This window comes from Aquarana catesbeiana, linkage group LG03, assembly GCF_042186555.1.
Source record: "Aquarana catesbeiana isolate 2022-GZ linkage group LG03, ASM4218655v1, whole genome shotgun sequence".
NCBI classification, from domain to species: domain Eukaryota; kingdom Metazoa; phylum Chordata; class Amphibia; order Anura; family Ranidae; genus Aquarana; species Aquarana catesbeiana.
In genome coordinates, this window is record NC_133326.1 from 134,749,601 (window position 1) to 134,769,911 (window position 20,311).

At 42.3% G+C, this 20,311-nt stretch overlaps 1 protein-coding gene across 1 annotated transcript in view; it reads left to right on the forward strand.

Annotated features, from left to right (window-relative positions):
* Positions 1-20,311, forward strand: part of SND1 (staphylococcal nuclease and tudor domain containing 1) — a 957,459-nt gene that overhangs the window by 927,131 nt on the left and 10,017 nt on the right. The window contains exons 21-23 of the mRNA XM_073619298.1: positions 16,346-16,459; positions 16,543-16,746; positions 18,808-18,852. Of these exons, the coding sequence (XP_073475399.1) occupies positions 16,346-16,459; positions 16,543-16,746; positions 18,808-18,852 (363 nt within the window). The remainder of the gene's footprint in view (positions 1-16,345; positions 16,460-16,542; positions 16,747-18,807; positions 18,853-20,311) is intronic.

Consider the following 20,311-nt stretch of genomic DNA (forward strand, 5'->3'; position numbering starts at 1 on the left):
TAGCAGTACGGAGGTGGATAATAGTGGAGGTACCCGGGCCTGGATCATTATAAGGGGACCCTTATAACCGGATCAACGGAGCAACCTCACGGAGCAGTGAAGGCTAAGAGAGACATCCATCAGAGGCAGCTACCCAAAGACACCCACTCTTCTGTCTAGTACCCCCTAGGGGGTGACGGATTCTGGTGAGTGGGGGAGCACCGGGGGGGGAGCACTTTGAGTCACCAGCTTCTACATGCACGGAAGTCACCTCTTATTACCCATTGGGCATTTTTAACTGCATGTCAACCGATCCTGGTGTTCTTAATATTCCTGTCTCTGCAAATAAGACATTTTACTTTTGCCTGGGTCCATCACCGGGACTTTTTTACAGATGCTGCATTCATATACGCTGTTTTTAATTTAACTGATGTTTGGATTCCTATTTTTATATATGAATTTTGGGGAAGTCTAATATACTGTAATATAGAGTCTTAGCACTTTTTCTCTTTTTTACACACAGTGCACTTCAGTCACTATACAAATTGGGGATATGTGGTAACCTTATACGGATGTTGGTAGCCCCCAAATAGTGTGCTTTTTCATGGACCCCAATAATTTCAAGAGGAGGCTGCACACTATTTAAAAAAAAAATATTTTTGGTTTGTTGCAAATGTAAAGATTTATAATGGAGGTTGGGCAAGTGTAAACCCAACCCACTCATTGGATCATTCACATACACAACACAGAGGAATCGCACGCTCACCTTTAAAGGGTCATATACTATATATATTTTTCACCAAACACTTAAACTTTATTTCTGTATTTTTGCACATGCGTAGGGGTATATTCACCTAAGGGACACACATCAAGCCCTTTCCTCTTACACACACTTTTTGTCACTTATTTATTTTTATTTCTTGATTTTTAAGTAATATACACTGTTTATACTGAAGCGCCAATTCCCCAGATCTCTCCTTTATATACTTATAATCCACATGTGTTGAAATGTATCAAGTGCCTCCGTGGTGGTAAAATCAATATATAAAGTGTTTTCCTGCAAACTCCAAAAAATTCATACAAAATAAAATCAAAAACTTCATGCATAAAATATAGTGATCCAAATACATGCAAAAAAAAAGGTGTGTGTGTATGTATATGTGTATATATATATATATATATATATATATATATAATCACTGGATCACTTTAAATATATTATTTATATATATATATATATATATATAAATATATTTAAAGTGATCCAGTGATCAAAAGTGCTAAGTGCACACACACTAATGCCCTGTACACACGGTTGGATTTTCCGACGGAAAATGTGAGATAGGACCATGTTGTCGGAAATTCCGACCATGTGTAGGCTCCATCACACATTTTCCATCGGATTTTCCGACACACAAAGTTTGAGAGCAGGCTATAAAATTTTCCGACATTTTGAATTTCCGTGTGTACACAAATCCGACGCACAAAGTGCCACGCATGCTCAGAATCAATAAAGAGATGAAAGCTATTGGCTGCTGCCCCGTTTGTAGTCCCGACGTACGTGTTTTACGTCACCATGTTCAGAACGATCGGATTTTCCGACAACTTTTGTGTGACCGTGTGTATGCAAGACAAGTTTGAGCCAACATCCGTAGGAAAAAATCCTAGGATTTTGATGTCTGAATATCCGACCGTGTGTACGGGGCATAAGGCTGCTTTCACACTGGGGCGTTGGGGGCGTGGCGGTAGTGTGATACCGTTTTATAAAATAATTTTATTAATAAACCATTACCCTTGTGACAGGGTACTCACATTTGCTGGGTGCTTCAGGACAGAGCAGGAGACAGTTGACTTGTCTCAGAAAGGAGAGACACACAATTTTGGCGTTTTGTTTGGCTTTCTATAGAGTGGTGCATTGAAGCACCCAGCAGGTGCGAGTACCCTGTCAGAGGGGTTATGGATTATTAATAAAATTATTTTATAAAACGGTATCACACTATCAAGTCCCTTTATGTTTTGCACAAGTGTGGAAGCAGCAGAACTGAGCAGCCCAGGACTTCATCACTGATGCTGAACCCAGGGGTGGTTCAGAAGAGTGTTGTGACTGAACTTAATTGTGAGGTCACACGCTCTAAGGTGAGCGTACACACATAAGGGAGGAAGCACTTGCGTGAACACTAGTTTTATCACCAGTACAAGCTGTGAATATTTTTAGAATGGACTTCAATATTTAATGATACTATTTATATGAAATTTTGACCTTTAGTGTGTGTGCACTTAGCACTTTTGATCACTGGATCACTTTAAATATATATATATATATATATTTTTTTTTTTTTATTAATTTTTTTTTGCTTGTATTTGGATAACATGAAGTTTTTGATTTTATTTTGTATGAATTTTTTGGAGTTTGCACAAAACACTTTATATATTTTACCAGCACGGAGGCACTTTATACATTTCAACACACATGTGGATTATAAGGTTTGTGATGCTGTGATCACATGCTCTGTGGTAAAAAGACTTTGCATGTCAACACATTTTTTATTTTTTTTTTAGTGTCATTGCATCAAGGCACTCATGCTAACATCCAGATAGCGCAGCATTTCCCCTAAAAATATAAGAAATTTATACCTAACCAAATATATAGAGATTGACAGCGATTTATGGAATCAAACAACGCCACCTTTTAACTATAAAAGACTGGTGCCAAATCCTTGTCCAATACATGGATGACTATAGTACACATTGATTCTTACAAAATGCGTTGCAACATTGTAATTTAAAATATATATATATATATATATATATATATATATATATATATATATATATTGTGTGTGTGTATGTATGTAGGTACACAACATATATATCCAATGGAGAGGATAATCCAATCAACCTTTTCTCTGGTGGGGGGAGAAACGCTCCCTTGGTATGAGGACTCCTTGGCTGAGTGTTTTGTGAAATATGAAAATTTTTATGTGTCCCGGCCATGACAGTGCTGATAATCTCCTGCAGCCTTTTTGCAGCTACCCACTCTATACATTCTCTATAGTGATGTCTGTATGACAGTAATTTATCAGGTTGGGTTTTCTGATAGTGACAGCTGTTGAACATGTGACAGGGTTTATAACACGAGCTCAGTTGGGTGTCAAGGTCCTTGTTAAAGTACTTACTGTTATTGGGCTGGCAAATGTCTTCAACTTTTGCTCCTGTGCTACTCCCCAATTGAAATTACAGGTACCATGTAGAAGTAGGATGTAATTGTTCTCTACTAATTTTATAGGTTGATTCAAGCACCTGCAATAGATACTTTGTTAAATTGCGATCCCAAATAGCGGTTGGATATATTTTATTATCTCTCTGTTACCATTCTGTATTTCAGTATACTTTGACTTTGATGGAAGATGTAGATCTACTGTATAGCCTTTGCTTGAGAAGGATTTTGAGGTTTCCCCTAAGTCTTCATATATACCTAGACCTTCACAGACTTATCCTTTAAACATATTACAGCTTTAGTAAACCTTTAATCAGAGGTTATGATAATGCATATCTTTTCAGTGACACTTGTAAACATTGACATATTAAAACCATTTTTATGTATTAGTTCATGACACGGCATTAACTGCCGATGACCCCACCTGAACAGCTGTTAATGCTGTATTCAAAAGCATTAACCTGCAGAAAGGATTAGGAAGCAGACTCTTCTCTTGTGCCTTTCTAAGCTTGGAAGTAGATCTAAATCTCTCAGGTCTCTGTATAATATATATTACATAAATAAATTTCCTGCATGATCCCTTAGGACTCATAAAAAGCGCTCAATTTAATATATTCCCTCAGATTGAATCTTTTTTTCTGCCGCAGTGTGAAGTGGGGCTGTGCCTCCTATTAGAGCAAATCTGGTATGTTAGCAAACAAACAAAACAATTACCAGCACTGAGAAATATGAACTTTACCAATACCAGCCAGAGCAGCTTGTGAGCCTAACAATTATGTATGCTATTACATTTTATGTATTTAATGTAGCAGAGAAACATTTAATAGATGATTTGTAAGTGCTCATCTTTTTCAAGCTGCTATTCTTTGTGTTGCCAGTTATTATACCGTCTATATTTATAAGGAAAATCCAGGGTTGTAATCACCAGACATGCAGTGGAAAGGTGGGACACGTCCCTCATTTTTTACTAAGATATATCCTGGCAATCAAAGTTGTTGCGCATAACACCATTCTATAGCCATTTGCCACAGAGCCCATTTAAAAAAAAGAGACTCCAGAACATTAAGTGAACGTTTGCTTTGGCCATTCATGCAAGTCTTGGACACCAATAACCCTCCAAGTCCACCCAGAAACCCTCTTTAAATTGCAGGATTGCCCTCATTCCCCAGAGTTCTGGGATGTCTGTTGGCATTGGTGCTAATAGGTAGGATAGACATCCTGGACCTCTGATTCCAATCTGTCATTTCTGGGGGCTACAAAATAGTTTCTTTCCTTGCCCTTGCCTCAGTTCCTTACCTCTAATCTACCAGTTTCACCTCAAAGAAAGCTAGAATTGTGGGCTGGTTGGTGTCAAATTCAGACACGAGGAGTAGTAATCCCAGTTCCTGCAGAAAGGTTTAAATGGTTTTACTGAAACCTATTCAAAGTTCTGAAGTTGAATAGAAGCATTAACCCTATTTTGGAACAAAAACCCTAAACCAATATCTGCTTGTCCACAAGATCTGTTATTGCTTCTCTACATGTAGGGGAATTTCTGGTGTCAGTGCACATCTAAGATGGTCTTCATCTCTCGAGCATTCAGTGATTCTCTCTAAGAAGGTCACTCGAGCATTCAGTGATTCGCTTCCACTTGTGGTGAAGCCGACAGGAGGGTGCCATCTTGGGTACACACACAAATATATATTGGGCCTTCTGGTTATATGCTTTTTATGGGCCTGTTTTGTTTGGGGCAAGAGTATTTTTGGGCACATCTGCAAGATAACACTCTATAGTGGTATCTTGTTTACCAATATTGGATTTATTTATTTATTTATTAGACACTCCAAGTTGATTTGACTTTAAGTTTGTTATTATATTATATCTTGTATATCCAAATATCCAACACTTCGCTCCCACAGCAGTCAGACAGAACCACCACCCCTTCTAGAGAATGTCAGACAGATTTTTTCTAATTATCCAGCGCTACATATGAAAAGGTCTATAATGTAGTCCAACAGGTCTGTGTGAGCTTTTTTTCTTGCGTGTTATAAACTCTTACCATCTTTGATGACCCATTAATGAAAAGCGTGTCCAGTAAACCTTATTCTCCAAATCACATCTGTGTCTTCGCTCTCTCTCAATTATCCATCACGTGTTCCCAAATTTTAAAAAATACTTTCTTTATCATACATCTCGGGACACAGAGGCTAATATTCATTACCTACTGGGTTATACACCATCTCTAGGTGAATGGACACTGGTAGACAAAGGAAGTGATCCCCTATATAACCCTTCCCATACAGGGAGCACTCCGTTTTTTTACCAGTGTCTGCAAGGTGGATGGGCACGTTTGTTTGAGCTCTCTGAGCTCCAGGTCTTTAAGCCCACAAACTGTTTTTAAATGAATCAAGGGATTGACCGATCGGCTCCATTTGACACAGGCTTAGATAAATGGTACACAAGCCTCGCAAAGAAGACGCAAGGATCATCAGAGGCGTGGACCCTAAAACATGAAAAGGGTACCCAGTCCTTGAAGGTCCTCAAGTGACAGAAACCCGCCGTGATGGGGGAAGATTGGGCTCTTAGTTTCTAATGTTGCCCTGCGCATGGATGGGTAAGTGAAACCCGCTTATTTACTTATTGTGGAGTGCCCCATTGATTGTAACACTCAGTCAAGCTAGCTAGAGGCTGGACTCCTGTGTGAGGTGACCACAGAGGGGAGTTTTGGGCCAGCTGTGGGTGTTTGCAAAGAGTATTTTTTTTTTGTCTAGCTGTTTGTTTTACCTTTAAATGGATGGTCCGCGCATGAGGGTGCGCCTTTGAGCATCTGGTTCGCCATGGCGCACATGTGTTTGCCAAACTGCTCAGGAGTTTGCAGGTGTTTGGCGGCCATGGTGCCCACGGCTTCGCCACAGACATTGTGCGCACTCTGAGCCACACATGTGCCATAGCCTAATCTGGGCACACGAAGATTTGCGGCATAGTATGCGAATACAGCCGCGCCCGTTTGCCGGGACCGTGCATGTGCGTAACAGCCAGCTTATTTAAGCTGTGTATGCCAAGTATGCGGTGCTTCCAGAGGGCAGCTGTGGGACACCGAGTAGGCTCTGAACCAAGCATTTTCAGCAGTTAATTTTTCTTTACCCAGGTCACGTGAGTCACCAGGTGTTGCTTGGCAGGCTAAGGTGCTTAGCAGGATTGTTGCATAGGGGCTTGGTGAGCCCTATTAAGGGGTCTCCTTTCTGGGGTATGTAAATAATAAACCCAGGTACTCCCTTCAAAAAAGAGGAGTGGGGTTAACACTATAGGGAAAGGCACACCTATGTCGTCAGTTCCTCAGGAGCCTAGTCGTATCGCTAGTGTGGTATCGCCTAAGAGACCAAAGGCTTCCGGGCAATCTGAGCCGCTGCGCCTGCCTGGTATTGTGCCTACAGTCAACGCTGCTGCTTCACCCTTTTATCACCAGGGATTAACTGTCCTCAGCCGGGTAAGAGCACAGGATTGCTGGCAGGATTGCCTCCATCCCACAGGGTGGCAAGAAGAGTGACAGATCCCCCTCCCCTGAGCCTCCTAATTTGGAGCAGGAATGGATTGAGGATAGGGAAGCTCTAAATGCCAAGGATCTGAGCAATCTGTGCCAGAAGATGTCCCGTTGGTATCTGCCTCTCAGTTGCAGAGGCTTTTTGATTCAGACTCTTACTGAGATGGTCCGTTCTGCTTATAAGTTGCCTCCTGCAGAGGTTTCTGATCCCCTCTAGTCCTCTTTGGGGTCCCTCAGACCGCACAGGCTTTCCCTTTGCACCCACTGTTGGAACAGCCGGTGTATGCTGATTGGAAACATCCTGACAGAATTTTAGTTCCTCCTAAGAGGTGTACACTTTTATATCCCATGGAGGAAAAGTTTAAGAAGTGGAGCATGCCAGCCGTAGATGCGGCAGTCTTTTCCTTTAACAAGAACTTAACTTGTCCATTGGATAATGCACAGGGCTTGAAGGACCCTGTTGACAAGAAACTGGAGTCATTATTAAAGGCTTCCTTTTCTTTGGCCAGTTCAGCTATTGAGCCAGCTGTCGCAGCAATTGAGTCTGCCAGTCCTTAAAGGATCAGGTCAGACGACATGACAGGCTTAACCAAGAGGATGATCCTGCTGAAAGCAAAGTAGATATACCTCGAGCGCTGTGTTTTGCTGTTAATGCCTTAAATGATTCAATAGAGCAGGTTTCTCGTTTAGCTCTCCTGCCTGTACACATGCACAGACTTTTGTGGCTTAAGAACTGGTCAGCCGAGCTTTCTTGTAAGAATTTATTGGCAGGGTTCCCCTTTCATGGGGAACGTTTGATGATTCAGAAAAATATATCCAAAAGATTTCCAAAGGGAAGAGTTCTCTACCTCCTGTGAAGAGAATGACCAGGCGTCTCTCATTTAAAACCTCAGGGACCACTTCCTCAGGTGTAGTCAGGGGCAAGCCGCAGGGCCAGAAGAAACCCTGGCTCCAAAACTCTTCTAAACCTGGCACCAAGCCCTCCTTTTGAGGGGACGCCCCCACTCTATCAAGTAGGGGGAAGGCTGCTGCACTTTGTGGACATTTGGAGAACAGTGGTTCACCTCAACAGTATCCCGCAGTTACAATCTGGAATTACGGGGGGGGGGTTCCTCCCTCAGAGGTTTCTACGATCCAGCGTTCCCTCGGATCCTCCAAAGAGAAACTTATTGTTTCAGGCACTAGACCATTTAGTGCATCAGGGAATGATTATGCAGGTTCCTGTATCTGAAAGGGGCGCAGGATTTTATTCGAACCTGTTTACGGTTCAAAACGGGGACACAAGGCCCATTTTGGATCTAAGATCCCTGAACCAGTATCTATTAATCCAGTCCTTTTGGATGGAGTCTGTCCACTCAGTGGTAGCCTCGCTCCAGATGGGAGACTTTCTAGCCTCCATCGATAACAAGGACGTGTATTTACACGTACCTACAGTGAGGGAAAAAAGTATTTGATCCCCTGCTGATTTTGTACGTTTACCCACTGACAAATGATCAGTCTATAATTTTAATGGTAGGTTTACTTTTAACAGTGTGAGACAGAATAACCGCAAATGAATCCAGAAAAAAGCATTTAAAAAAAGTTATAAATTGATTTGCATTTTATTGAGTGAAATAAACCCCTTCGCAAAACATGACTTAGTACTTGGTGGCAAAGACCTTTTTGGCAATTGCAGAGGTCAGACGTTTCTTGTAGTTGGCCACCAAGTTTGCACACATCTCAGGAATGATTTTGTCCCACTCCTCTTTGCAGATCCTCTCCAAGTCATTTGGTTTTGAGGCCGACATTTTTGTAACTCGAACCTTCAGCTCCCTCCACATATTTTCCATGCAATTAAGGTCTGGAGACTGGCTAGGCCACTCCAGGACCTTAATGTTCTTCTTCTTGAGCCACTCCCTTGTTGCCTTGGCTGTGTGTTTTGGGTCATTATCATGCTGGAATACCGATCCATGACCCATTTTCAATGTCCTGGCTGAGGGATGGAGGTTCTCGCCCAAGATTTGATGGTACATGGCCCCGTCTATCGTTCGTTTGATGCAGTGAAGTTGTCCTGTTCCCTTAGAAGAAAAACAACCCCCAAAGCATAATGTTTCCACCTCCATATTTAATGGTGGGAGATGGTGTTCTTGGGGTAATGGGCAGCATTCCTCCTCCTCCAAACACGGCGAGTTGAGTTGATGACAAAGAGCTCGATTTTGGTCTCATCTGACCACAACACTTTCAGCCAGCTCTCCTCTGAATCATTTAGATGTTCATTAGCAAACTTCAGACAGGCCTGTACATGTGCTTTCTTGGGGAGAGGGACCTTGCAGGTGCTGCAGGATTTCAGTCCTTCACGGCGTAGTGTGTTACCAATTGTTTTCTTGGTGACTATGGTCCCAGCTGCCTTGAGATCATTGACAAGATTCTCCCATGTAGTTCTGGGCTGCTTCCTCTCCATTCCCATGATCACTGAAACTCCATGAGGTGAGATCTTGCATGGAGCCCCAGACAGGGAGATTGACAGTTATTTTGTTTTTCTTCCATTTGCGAATAATTGCACCAACTGTTGTCACCATGTCACCAAACTGCTTGGCGATGGTCTTGTAGCCCATTCCAGCCTTGGGTAGGTCCACAATCTTGTCCCTGACATCCTTGGACAGCTCTTTGGTCTTGGCCATGGTGGAGAGATTGGAATCTGATTGCTTCTGTGGACATGTGTCTTTTATACAGGTAACAAGCTGAGATTTAAGCGAGTTCTCCTAATCTCAGCTCGTTACCTGTATAGAAGACACCTGCGAGACAGAAATCTTGCTGATTGCTAGGGGATCAAATATTTATTTCACTCATTAAAATGAAAATCAATTTTTAACTTTTTTGAAATGCGTTTTTCTGGATATTTTTGTTGTTACTCTGTCCCTCACTTAAAATATAATTTCTCTATCAGTGGGCAAACATACAAAATCAGCAGTGGATCAAATACTGTATCTTTCAACCTTATCGGAGGTTCCTGTGATTTGCAGTAGAGGAATGTCATTTCCAGTTTGTGGCTCTGCCCTTCGGGCTTGCCATAGCACCCTGGGTGTTCACAAAGGTCCTAGCCTCAGTACTGGGTCTTTTAAGGACCATGGGGATCTTGGTGCTTGGGTACCTGGATGACGACCTGCTCAGAGATCACTCACTACAGGCTCTAGAACAGAGCATAGCCTGCACAGTGCGGTCATAAATACAGAAAATTTAGCCTTAAAACCAGCTCAAAGTCTGCAGTATTTAGGTCTGATCCTAGATACGATCCAGGCAAGGGTATTTTTGCCACCTGGAAGGCTCTGTGCCCCGATGGATTGGGTGCATCCAATAAAGGGCACAAGACAACCCTCCATTCGGCTCTCTGAGTCCTCTAGGAAGAATGGTGTTTTCCTATGCCCGGTTCCATTCCAGACCTATACAACAAGATCTTGCAGACACGCTTAAGCCTAAGCTGGTGGTTGTAGGATCAGAACCTGTGAAAGGAAAGACCCTTCCTCCCGCTATCTTGGAGAGTACTTACCACAGATGCCAGTCTCTCGGGCTGGGGAGCAACCCTAGAGGGGCTGACAGCTCAGGAGAGATGGTCAAGGACGGAACAGAACCTGCCCATCAACATCCTGGAGTTGTGGGCAATATGTCTGGCCCTACGGTCCTCGACGGTGGAGCTTCAGGACTGCCCTATCAGGGCCCAGTCTGACAATGCCACTGCAGTATCCTATAAAAAAAAACACCAGGGCAGTACCAGGAGGAGTTCAGCTCTGAAAGAGGGCAGAGGGACATGTGCCGGTTCTATCGGCGGTCCATATCCCGGGAATAGAGAACTGTAAGGCAGATTATCTTGGCCACCAAAGCAGATCTGCCTGGGTGAATTGTCCCTATACCTGAGGATGTTCCAAGAAAATTGCCATCCTTGGGGATGGCCAGATGTCGATCTAATGGCATCCAGGTTCAACAACAAGCTACATCAATTTGTGTCCCGAACGAGGGATACTCTGGTAGTTCCATGGAGCCAGTTCTCTCTGGTTTATGCTTTCCCGCCGATCCCTCTCCTTCCACATTTGTTGCGCAGGATTTGGAGAGAGGGTTCCAGTCAATCTGGTGGCACCAGCCTGGCCAGAAGGCCCTGGTTCCCGGAGATTGTGAGATTGACAATAGACGAGCCATGGATGCTTCCGCGCTGCCCCCGATCTACTCTCTCAAGGTCCTATATTCCACCCCTATTTACAGACTCTTAATTTGAAGGCATGGCTATTGAAGCCAGGGTATTAAAGGATCGTGGCATCCCTGGACCAGTGGTGTCTACCCCAGTGAATCTTAGGAAAGCAGTCACTAGGAAGATCTATCATAAAGTCTGGAAGGCTTATATTGGTGTGAAGCCAGAAAATGGCATTCTCGGAAATACGTATTTTGGAGAATTCTCTTTTCTACAGTCGGCTGTGGAAATCAGATTGGCTTACAATCAAAGGTCAGATTTCAGCCCTGTCAGTATTCTTCCAAAGGCCTTTAGCCTGCCATTCGCTGGTCTGACCCTTTATGCAAGGGGTAACTCGTTTGCTTCCTCCCATTAGGTCACCTATGTGTCCTTGGGACTTAAATTTGGTGCTATGTTACAGAAACAACCATTTGAGCCTATCAAGGAAATTCCATTAGTCTTGCTGTCACGCAAGTTAGCCTTCCTGATGGCCATCACCTCGGCTAGATGGGTATCAGAATTGGCGGCCCTTTCATGTAAGGAACTATACCTGATTCTTCACCACGACAAGGTGGTATGTCCTATTCCATCCTTCTTGCCTGCGGTGGTGTTTGCCTTTTATTTAAATCAGGACATTGTTTTGCCTTCTTTTTTCTCTCAGCCGTGGTCGGCGGAAGAAAGATGACTGTATTCCTTGGACGTCGTCTGGGCAGTCAGAGTTTGTCTAGATCTGGGGATCAGACTCCTTTTTTGTTTTTATCAGAAGGACCCAAGAAGGGGCGGGCAGCTTCCATTGCCAATTGGGTCCGTCAGTTGGTCATTCAGGCCTATGATCTGAAACATAAAGCTCCTCCCTTTAGGGTGAGAGCTCATTCTACCAGGGGTGTAGGACCTCCTGGGCTTTTCGCCATCAGGTATCTTTGGCTCTGATTTGTAGGGCTGCCACCTGGGCTTCAGTGCATACGTTCACAAAATGTTATCAAGTGGATGTTCGAGCAGCTGAGGATTCAGCTTTCGGCTGCAGTGTACTGCGGGCTGCCATATAAGGTCTGATGGCTATTGTTTGGCAGGATTAGCCTAATGCCCTGTACACCCGGTCGGATTTTCCGATGGAAAATGTCCGATCGGAGGGTGTTGTCGGAAATTCCAACCGTGTGTGGGCTCCATCAGACATTTTCCATCGGATTTTCCGACACACAAAGTTGGAGAGCAGGCGATAAAATTTTCCGACAACAAAATCCGTTGTCGGAAATTCCGATCGTGTGTACACAAATCCGACGGACAAAGTGCCAGGCATGCTCAGAATAAATAAAGAGATGAAAGCTATTGGCCACTGCCCCGTTTATAGTCCCGACGTACATGTTTTATGTCACCGCGTTTAGAACGATTTTCCGACAACTTTGTGTGACCGTGTGTATGCAAGACAAGTTTGAGCCAACATCCATCGGAAAAAATCCTAGGATTTTGTTGTCGGAATGTCCGAACAAAGTCCGACCGTGTGTACGCCCTATAACACTGTGTTCTGTGATGTATGATAAAATGATTTTTTTTTGTCAAACTTACCTGTAAAATCCCTTTCTTTGAGTACATCACCTGACACAGAGGTCCCTCCCCTCTTTTTGGGGATTCAGTGCTTGCTACAAAACTGAAATGCTTCCTGTATGGGAGGGGTTATATAGGGGATCACTTCTTGGCTAAGACTTTGTCTACCAGTGTCCATTCACCTAGAGATGGAGTATAACCCAGTAGGTAATGAATATTGGCCTAACTCTGTGTCCCGTGATGTACTCAAAGAAAAGGATTTTACAGGTAAGTATGACAAAAAATCCTATTATATAGTGTAGTCATTTCAAATCCTAAAAATGAAATCACTATTATTGTGCTCATTTATATATACACGTTATAATGTGCCACTCAACACCCGGTGATGCGTGTTTGTTATTCAATCCCAGGTGTCTCTGAATACCATTACCAGATCACAAATCTTTATCTAATATATCTCCTCTAGTTTTCTATAATGTAAACACTCGTGCTCTAATCCTCATTACATGAATTATCCCCAAACGAAAAAAGCTCAATGGTGTAATATGAACACACTAAAATTTTAACCAAAGTGCATAAATTGTGCTCACATTGTCTTTTTTATGTGGTGATCACATCCCCCTTAAAGAGGTTGTAAACCTCCCTGTGTAATTTGTGAGTTTACTTCCTCTTTAAGAAGCTCTTAGGGGAGAATAAGTTCAGTTCAGCTAATCTTTCCTGCTTAGCCAAGCCCTTCATATCTTGTATCAGTTTGCTTCCACCTTCTTTGCACTTTCTCCAGTTCCCCAATATCCCTTGTTAAGTGTTGCCCAAAACTGAACTACATATTCTGGATGGGGTTTTACTAAAGATTTGGATAGGGGCAGAATTATCTCTTTTGTACCACATCGATCCAGAAACTACAACCCCTGGCAAAAATTATGGAATCACCAGTCCCTGAGGATGTTTCTTCAGTTGTTTATTGTTGTAGAAAAAAAGCAGATCACAGACATGGCCAAAAACTAAAGGCATTTCAAATGGCAACTTTGGCATTGACTTAATGAGTGATAAACAGTACTCTTCATCAATCTGGCTCCAGCCTTCTCTGATTGCTGTTGCCAAATCATCTTTGCAGGTTGGAGCCTTGTCATGGACCATTTTCTTTAACTTCCACCACAGATTTTCAATTGGATTGAGATCCGGACTGTTTGCAGGCCATGACATTGACCTTATGTGTCTTTCTTCAAGGAATTTTTTCACAGTTTTTGCTCTATGGCAAGATGCATTATCATCTTGATAAATGATTTCATCATCCCCAAACATCCTTTCAATAGATGGGATAAGAAAAGTGTCCAAAATTTAAATGTAAACCTGTGCATTTATTGAAGATTTAATGACAGCCATCTCACCAGTGCCTTTACCTGACATGCAGCCCCATATCATAATTGACTGACTGCATAAATCTCATTGGAACGGCACCAAACAAAAGTTCCAGCATCATCACCTTGCCCAATGCAGATTCGAGATTCATCACTGAATATGACTTTCATCCAATCATCCACAGTCCACGATTGCCTTTCCTTAGCCCATTGTAACCTTGTTTTTTTGTGTTTAGGTGTTAGAGATGGCTTTCTTTTAGCTTTTCTGTATGTAAATCCCATTTCCTTTAGGCGGTTTCTTACAGTTCGGTCACAGATGTTGACTCCAGTTTCCTCCCATTTGTTCCTCATTTATTTTGTTGTACATTTTCTGTTTTCAAGGCATATTGCTTTAAGTTTTCTGTCTTGACGCTTTGATGCCTTCCTTGGTCTACCAGTATGCTTGCCTTTAACCACCTTCCCATGTTTGTATTTGGTCCATGTTTTAGACACAGCCGGCTGTGAACAACCAACATCTTGTGCAACACTGCGTGATGATTCACCCTCTTTACCTACATGCTAACAAGCAGATTTAATCTGATGCAGGTGTTTGTAATGAAAATTTACAGGGTGATTCCATATTTTTTTCCTCAGAATTGAGTGATTCCATAATTTATTCCCAGTGCTTGTTCTATAAATCTAACTGTTACTGGCCACCACAATTATTTTTCTTGATTTCTTTTAGTGTTTCTTAAAGCCAGAAAGTTGCCATTTGAAATGCCTTTAGTTTTTGGCCATGTCTGTGATCTGCTTTTATTCTACTACAACAAACAACTGAAGGAACATCCTCAGGGACTGGTGATTCCATAATTTTTGCCAGGGGTTGTACTAGTCAGCCATGAAGGAAATAAGCAGTCAAATTTTGATTTAAGTGAGAAATAGAAAATTATTTTTCAAGGAAAAAAAGCATCCATAACCTAAGGACACTAGCGGGTGGGGTTATATGAATACACTAGAGGGCAGATCCAGTAAAGCTTTTGCTAGTGTCCAGTCATCTGATGGTGGCAGCATATAATCCATGGTCTATGAATCAATTATTTTGTCCGGTACTGTACAATGTTGTTTGTTTGCTATAGCAATCCATAGGGGCTGGTCTTTACGAGAAAAGTGCTTAGCTACTAGTTATTGTATTCAATGGCAATCCCCCTCCTCATATCCACTTCCCAGTAACATCACCCTATAGGACATGATGCATCTTCTAGATATAAGCATAATGATGCTTGGCCCACTAGGTGGTCCATTTGTTGTATGTTAGTAACTGGACCAGCTGTAAACCTGCAGTGCAGACTAACACTTCCATAAGTTTTACACTTATGAATACCATGTTTCCCCGAAAATAAGACCTAGCGCTATTTTCCAGGAGGGCTGCAATATAAGCCCTACCACGAAAATAAGCCCTAGTTTGAGGTGCTTGTGTACTCCTATAATCCTCTCTGTTACGGCAGTGTGCTGTGTGTGTCTCTGTGATCTAGCGGTGTCGGGTGCCTTTGGTACAGAGCGGCGCTCAGCTGATCTCCCCGCTGGTCTCCTCTGTAGCGCTTTTGGCAGGTCACAGAGGGTACGGTAATCTCAGTGCAGAGCCTCTGCAATCAATCAACATGTCATACTGTATGCGGTATGGATACTCTTGTCTCCACAGGGTATTTATAGATATTTTTTTCTTCACATGCTGGTGTCTCTCTTCCCCGCTCCGAGCATTGCAGGGGGGGGGGGGGGGGTCCCCCCGCTGGCTGCTGGGAGAGGTGGAGGAGAGCAGAGCTGAGGTGTTTGGAACCGTTGAATTGCAGGGGCACACACATTGTGTATTGTGTGCTACTGTAACAGAGGATTTTGGCATTTTAACTTTGTTTTGAACTGGAGATTTCTGACAGGCAGGGAGGGAGAGAATACAATACATTATATGATAAGACCTACCCTGAAAATAAGCCCCACTGGGTCTTTTGTTGCCAAAATTAATATAAGACCCAGGCTTATTTTTGGGGAAACACTGTATATATCCTGATCAAACAGATTTGTTTTTTTACTGTATAGCCCACTTTTATATCTTCCAGTAACATAGAGACATACACATGGTTTTAATTTTGCTCTGATTTACTCTAGTAAATATAGTTTCATAACCCCTACTTAGTGTGGACAGTCGCTGGCCGCAGGCAGCTCAGCAAGGCTGCTATGAACTTGCATCGTGGATACTGCTCCGGCCCCTAGCCTGCCCCACAGCTAACATGTATTTTTGTTCTTGACATCGTTTCATCTCCCAGCTGCTGGCAACAGCCCTCAGTCTCTGATTGCCAACATTAATCCCTTCGTTATAAAATCTGTGAGAGAATACATTCTTGTAGGGCTCTTCTGTGTTCCTAAATGCATTGAATATGATTGTATATTGATGTGAGCTCAGCTTGTGCTATAATGTTGCTGAGAGAGCTATGCTGTCTGCAGTTGTATACCAAAATTACACCCATGTTTATTAACCTTTTCTTTAAATGTAATTTTAGAGAGAAGTTCTATCTTCCACTCGCCTGGGTCCTCTCCCTGCATCCTTTAATGTTCGTACGCTTCCTGCTCAGGCTATAGAGTACTGCTTTGCCTTCATCCAAGTGCCGCAAGATGTGAGTATAAAATTGAAGCTCATAAGCCTAATGAGACACTAATTATAAATGTTAATTTGATGAATCTCGCTTGGTTCTTTCAGGAAGATGCCCGTACAGATGTGGTAGATAATGTGGTCCGTGACATTCAGAACACTCAGTGTCTTTTGAATGTGGAATATGCTGGAGCCAATTGTCCACATGTAACCCTGCAGTTTGCTGATTCTAAGGATGATGTGGGCCTAGGGTTGGTGAAAGAAGGCCTGGTCATGGTGGAGGTTCGCAAAGAAAAGCAGTTCCAGAAACTGGTAAGTAAACATGGCATTCTTGGATGACCACAAGTCCTCTTATTAGTCTGTATCCAATACTCTGTGGTATGAATGCAAAGGTAGATAACCTGCCTTTATATCATCCTGCTGCTATTGAATCAGTAACAAAATTTGAAATGTCTTGAGGACAGAACTTGACCAAGAACAGGCCTGTTTGTCTTTCTTACAACTTTTACAGTTAGTTTAAAACACTTTAAGTAGGGCAGACATCATTTGACATTCTGTTATATGTTTTATATTGACACATTTTCTCCCCACATCAATTACAAGCAAAATGACACAGGTAAAGGATTTCTAATAAAGATTTATTGTTGCTGAAGAACTGACGCAGTGTAAATCATATAGCGTGACTGGCAGCAGGCCCAGTTCTGCAGAGACAGTGTTCCATATTTTTGACACACTGCTCAGAGGTTCTTGATAATCACCACATTTAAGACAACACTTTAAGCATGGTTTTTATATATATTCATTGTTTTCCTGGCATTAAGTACATGTCAGAGAAAAAAGAAAGGTCTAGGACAGTTTTTGTTAGGCTGTTAAGCATTAACACCCATCTCACAATGATGCATTCAATTTTTACAGCTCATGCTCATAAGTCTAAGGTTTTTTTGTTTGTATTGTCAAAAGTACAAAATCTGCTGTTTACTCTGATGGTTATCTGTTGATGGACTACTTTCTAGCTGAAAATCATTTTGGGGGGCAATTTCACATCACCCGTGTGACTACTTTTTCACTGTCAGATTCACTTTATTAAATAAGTCCATATATAAATAATTTTATCAATTTTTTCAGTAAAATTTGTCAAGCAAGCAATGTGTGAGGCCTTTTGAACTAGCTAGATCAGTGTGAGAATAACAGGATTAATCAACCATGGAGCACCTTTTGGTCATGATGATCTGATACTTAGTAATTCTGGTACATATTTCTATAGAATAATGTACATTTCGGATACATATAATCTCATTGCAGAGAGCATACAAATAATGAGGTATACTGTGTCAGCTGGCAGTGTCCAAATTACCTGTAATTTAATGGAATACGTATCTTGCGGCCACATCAGGACAAAAAAACTCATTCTGACAAACTGTGGCTGCCACAGCCCTCCCCCTGCACAACTCAATACCTCATTAACGGACTTATTTACAGGAGTAATTTTAATTGATATTCAGCTGACGATATTGACTACTATAAGCCCCAGTGCCCAGCTAATGTAAATCAATACAGTGAAAATTCATAGCATCCAAGAACTGGAAGCTGTCCCTTCCAATCTTATGGACATGATGAAGTGTGTCATGATTAAGCCGACAACTCGCTGTCCTTATTGCAACTAAAATACATATGTTTGTTGATTCAGCATCATCTGAAGAATATTTCCTGCCTGTCCAGAAGGAACATTTGATCATTTTACAAAAATCTAGTTAATTGCAACTCCTTTAGTTGCAGGTCTTTGATTTATGATTATTGCGCCTACATTAAAAACATTAAATCTACGGTATGGTTGCACCTCGGTGCTTCTGGTTGCAAGTTAACGATCTTAAGTGTATCACATTTTTCATTAGAATATTGCAAGAAACTGCTTTTAGCAAGCTAACTATTCTCCTCTTCTTCTGCCCATTTTTATTTTAGAAAACGGGTTAATATGCTTGGCTTTTCTGATCATGCTACCCTCTTGACTGTCTTTGTTGGCAGATCCAAACTGACTTCTCTACAAGCTTGTGTAATCAGTAGCTTTGTTGGGCTTCGTTACAGCTCTGCAATCAGGGGATGTGTTGGCTTTCTACATTACACTGAGCCTCGCAAGCGTTATCCCTGACACGATAACCTCTTCACAATGGATGTTCAGATTTCTGGAATCACAGCAGTTTGTTGTTAATCTGCTCTAGGAGTTAAACTTGGTGAATGTGATGCACTAAGAGTGACAAAACCTTAGTTTTGGTGTTGTAATTATGACATTTTAGTATACTTAAATTTAGTTTGCTCTTTTTGTAGTAGATGTTAACGTACGTAATGCTATATTCTTTTTTTTTTTTTTATAAACAGGTTGCAGAGTATTTTAACGCTCAGGAATCTGCAAAAGCTGCCAGGGTAAGTAGATATATTGTGATAGTTACTACAGACGAGCTCCTTTTATTGTTCTATAATGTTAGATGCTGTTTTTGCATGTCAGGACTTATTGTTCTGGTCAGCTTGTATAAAACCAACTTAACTGCAGTATAAAGTACAATTACAATGACTTCCTAGACATGTTTGGAAATCATCTTCTGACTGAAAAGCTTGCTTTGTGTTGTGGAATTCAGTCAAGACCACTTGCCTTACGGTGAACATAAAAATGTTCATTAAATCATACACATGTGGGGACCTTCTCCGGGGAGAAGGCCCAAAATGTGTTGTTTTTTAAGAGGTATTTATACAGTGTAGAAAGCACATAAATGATTAGTCAACAGTGTTTACAATCGCTAAAGCATTACTAATTTGGAATAGATTGGGGGGCGTGGCCTGGACGGGCATGTGAGTGGGCATGCGTCACAGAGCTCCCTCATGTGATCCTAATTATTCGGTTCCCAGCTTGCATCCTGCCGCCTAAAACACTTGACAGGTAGATACTCCAGAGCTCCACACTAGCCTGTCAGTGCCCTTCTTAGCTGCCGCTATGCCACGGGGAGAAGCAGAGAGTAGGCCGCGGATGACCAAAATTGCCCCCAGAGACCCCTCTGCTGCAGCATGGATCGAGGGAGAAATCTCCTGACCCTGTGAGTAAATCTTCTGCTAAACAATCCTGGGAATCAGCAGCCAAGGGATATGCTCTTTTATGCCCAGAAACTCTCAGGCTGTATGGCCAGACAGACGGACCCTGTCCCCTCTCCTCCTGCAGAGATTGTCATGCAGGCTTGACATGAACATCAACACTTTCCCTGCTGCACTATGTGACACAGATGGGGGCAACTCCAGACCAAGATGTGGGGGAATCTTCTCAGCCCCCATTGTGTGAAATGCTAAAGGCAGTGCACAAATGTACCGTGCCTGGGGATGATCTTAAAGAGTACTTTGGTGGCTTGCAGGAGGAAATCTCCCTCCTTCATCAAGAGCTACAAAAAATTTGAGAAAGAACCACTGCTGTGGAAAGTTTTGTCAGTGATCTAGAGGATCAAATACCCCCCCACCAGGGACACCAAAATTGTGGCCCAGCAGACAGTCCTTTCCCACAAAGTGATGGATGATATTGAAAACAGGCTACACCGCAATAGTGTGCCCATAGTGGGGATGCCAGAAAATCAGAGGGTAGACTAGGTTTCTAGACACCTTTTGGCAAAGAGGCGTTTACCCCGTTATTTGTGGTGGAAATGGCTCATCGCACTCCACCCTGTTCATTAACTCAAGGCTACCCTCCAAGGCCTATGCTAGCACGCCTCCTTAACTACAAGGATTGTGAAATTATCCTGAGACTAGCCAGGGAGAAGGTGGATAATGGAGCGAAGAGATTGCTTTTCAAGTTCAACCATGTCAAGCTGCGGCCATTGCAGCTCTCCTATGCTATGCTTTACCC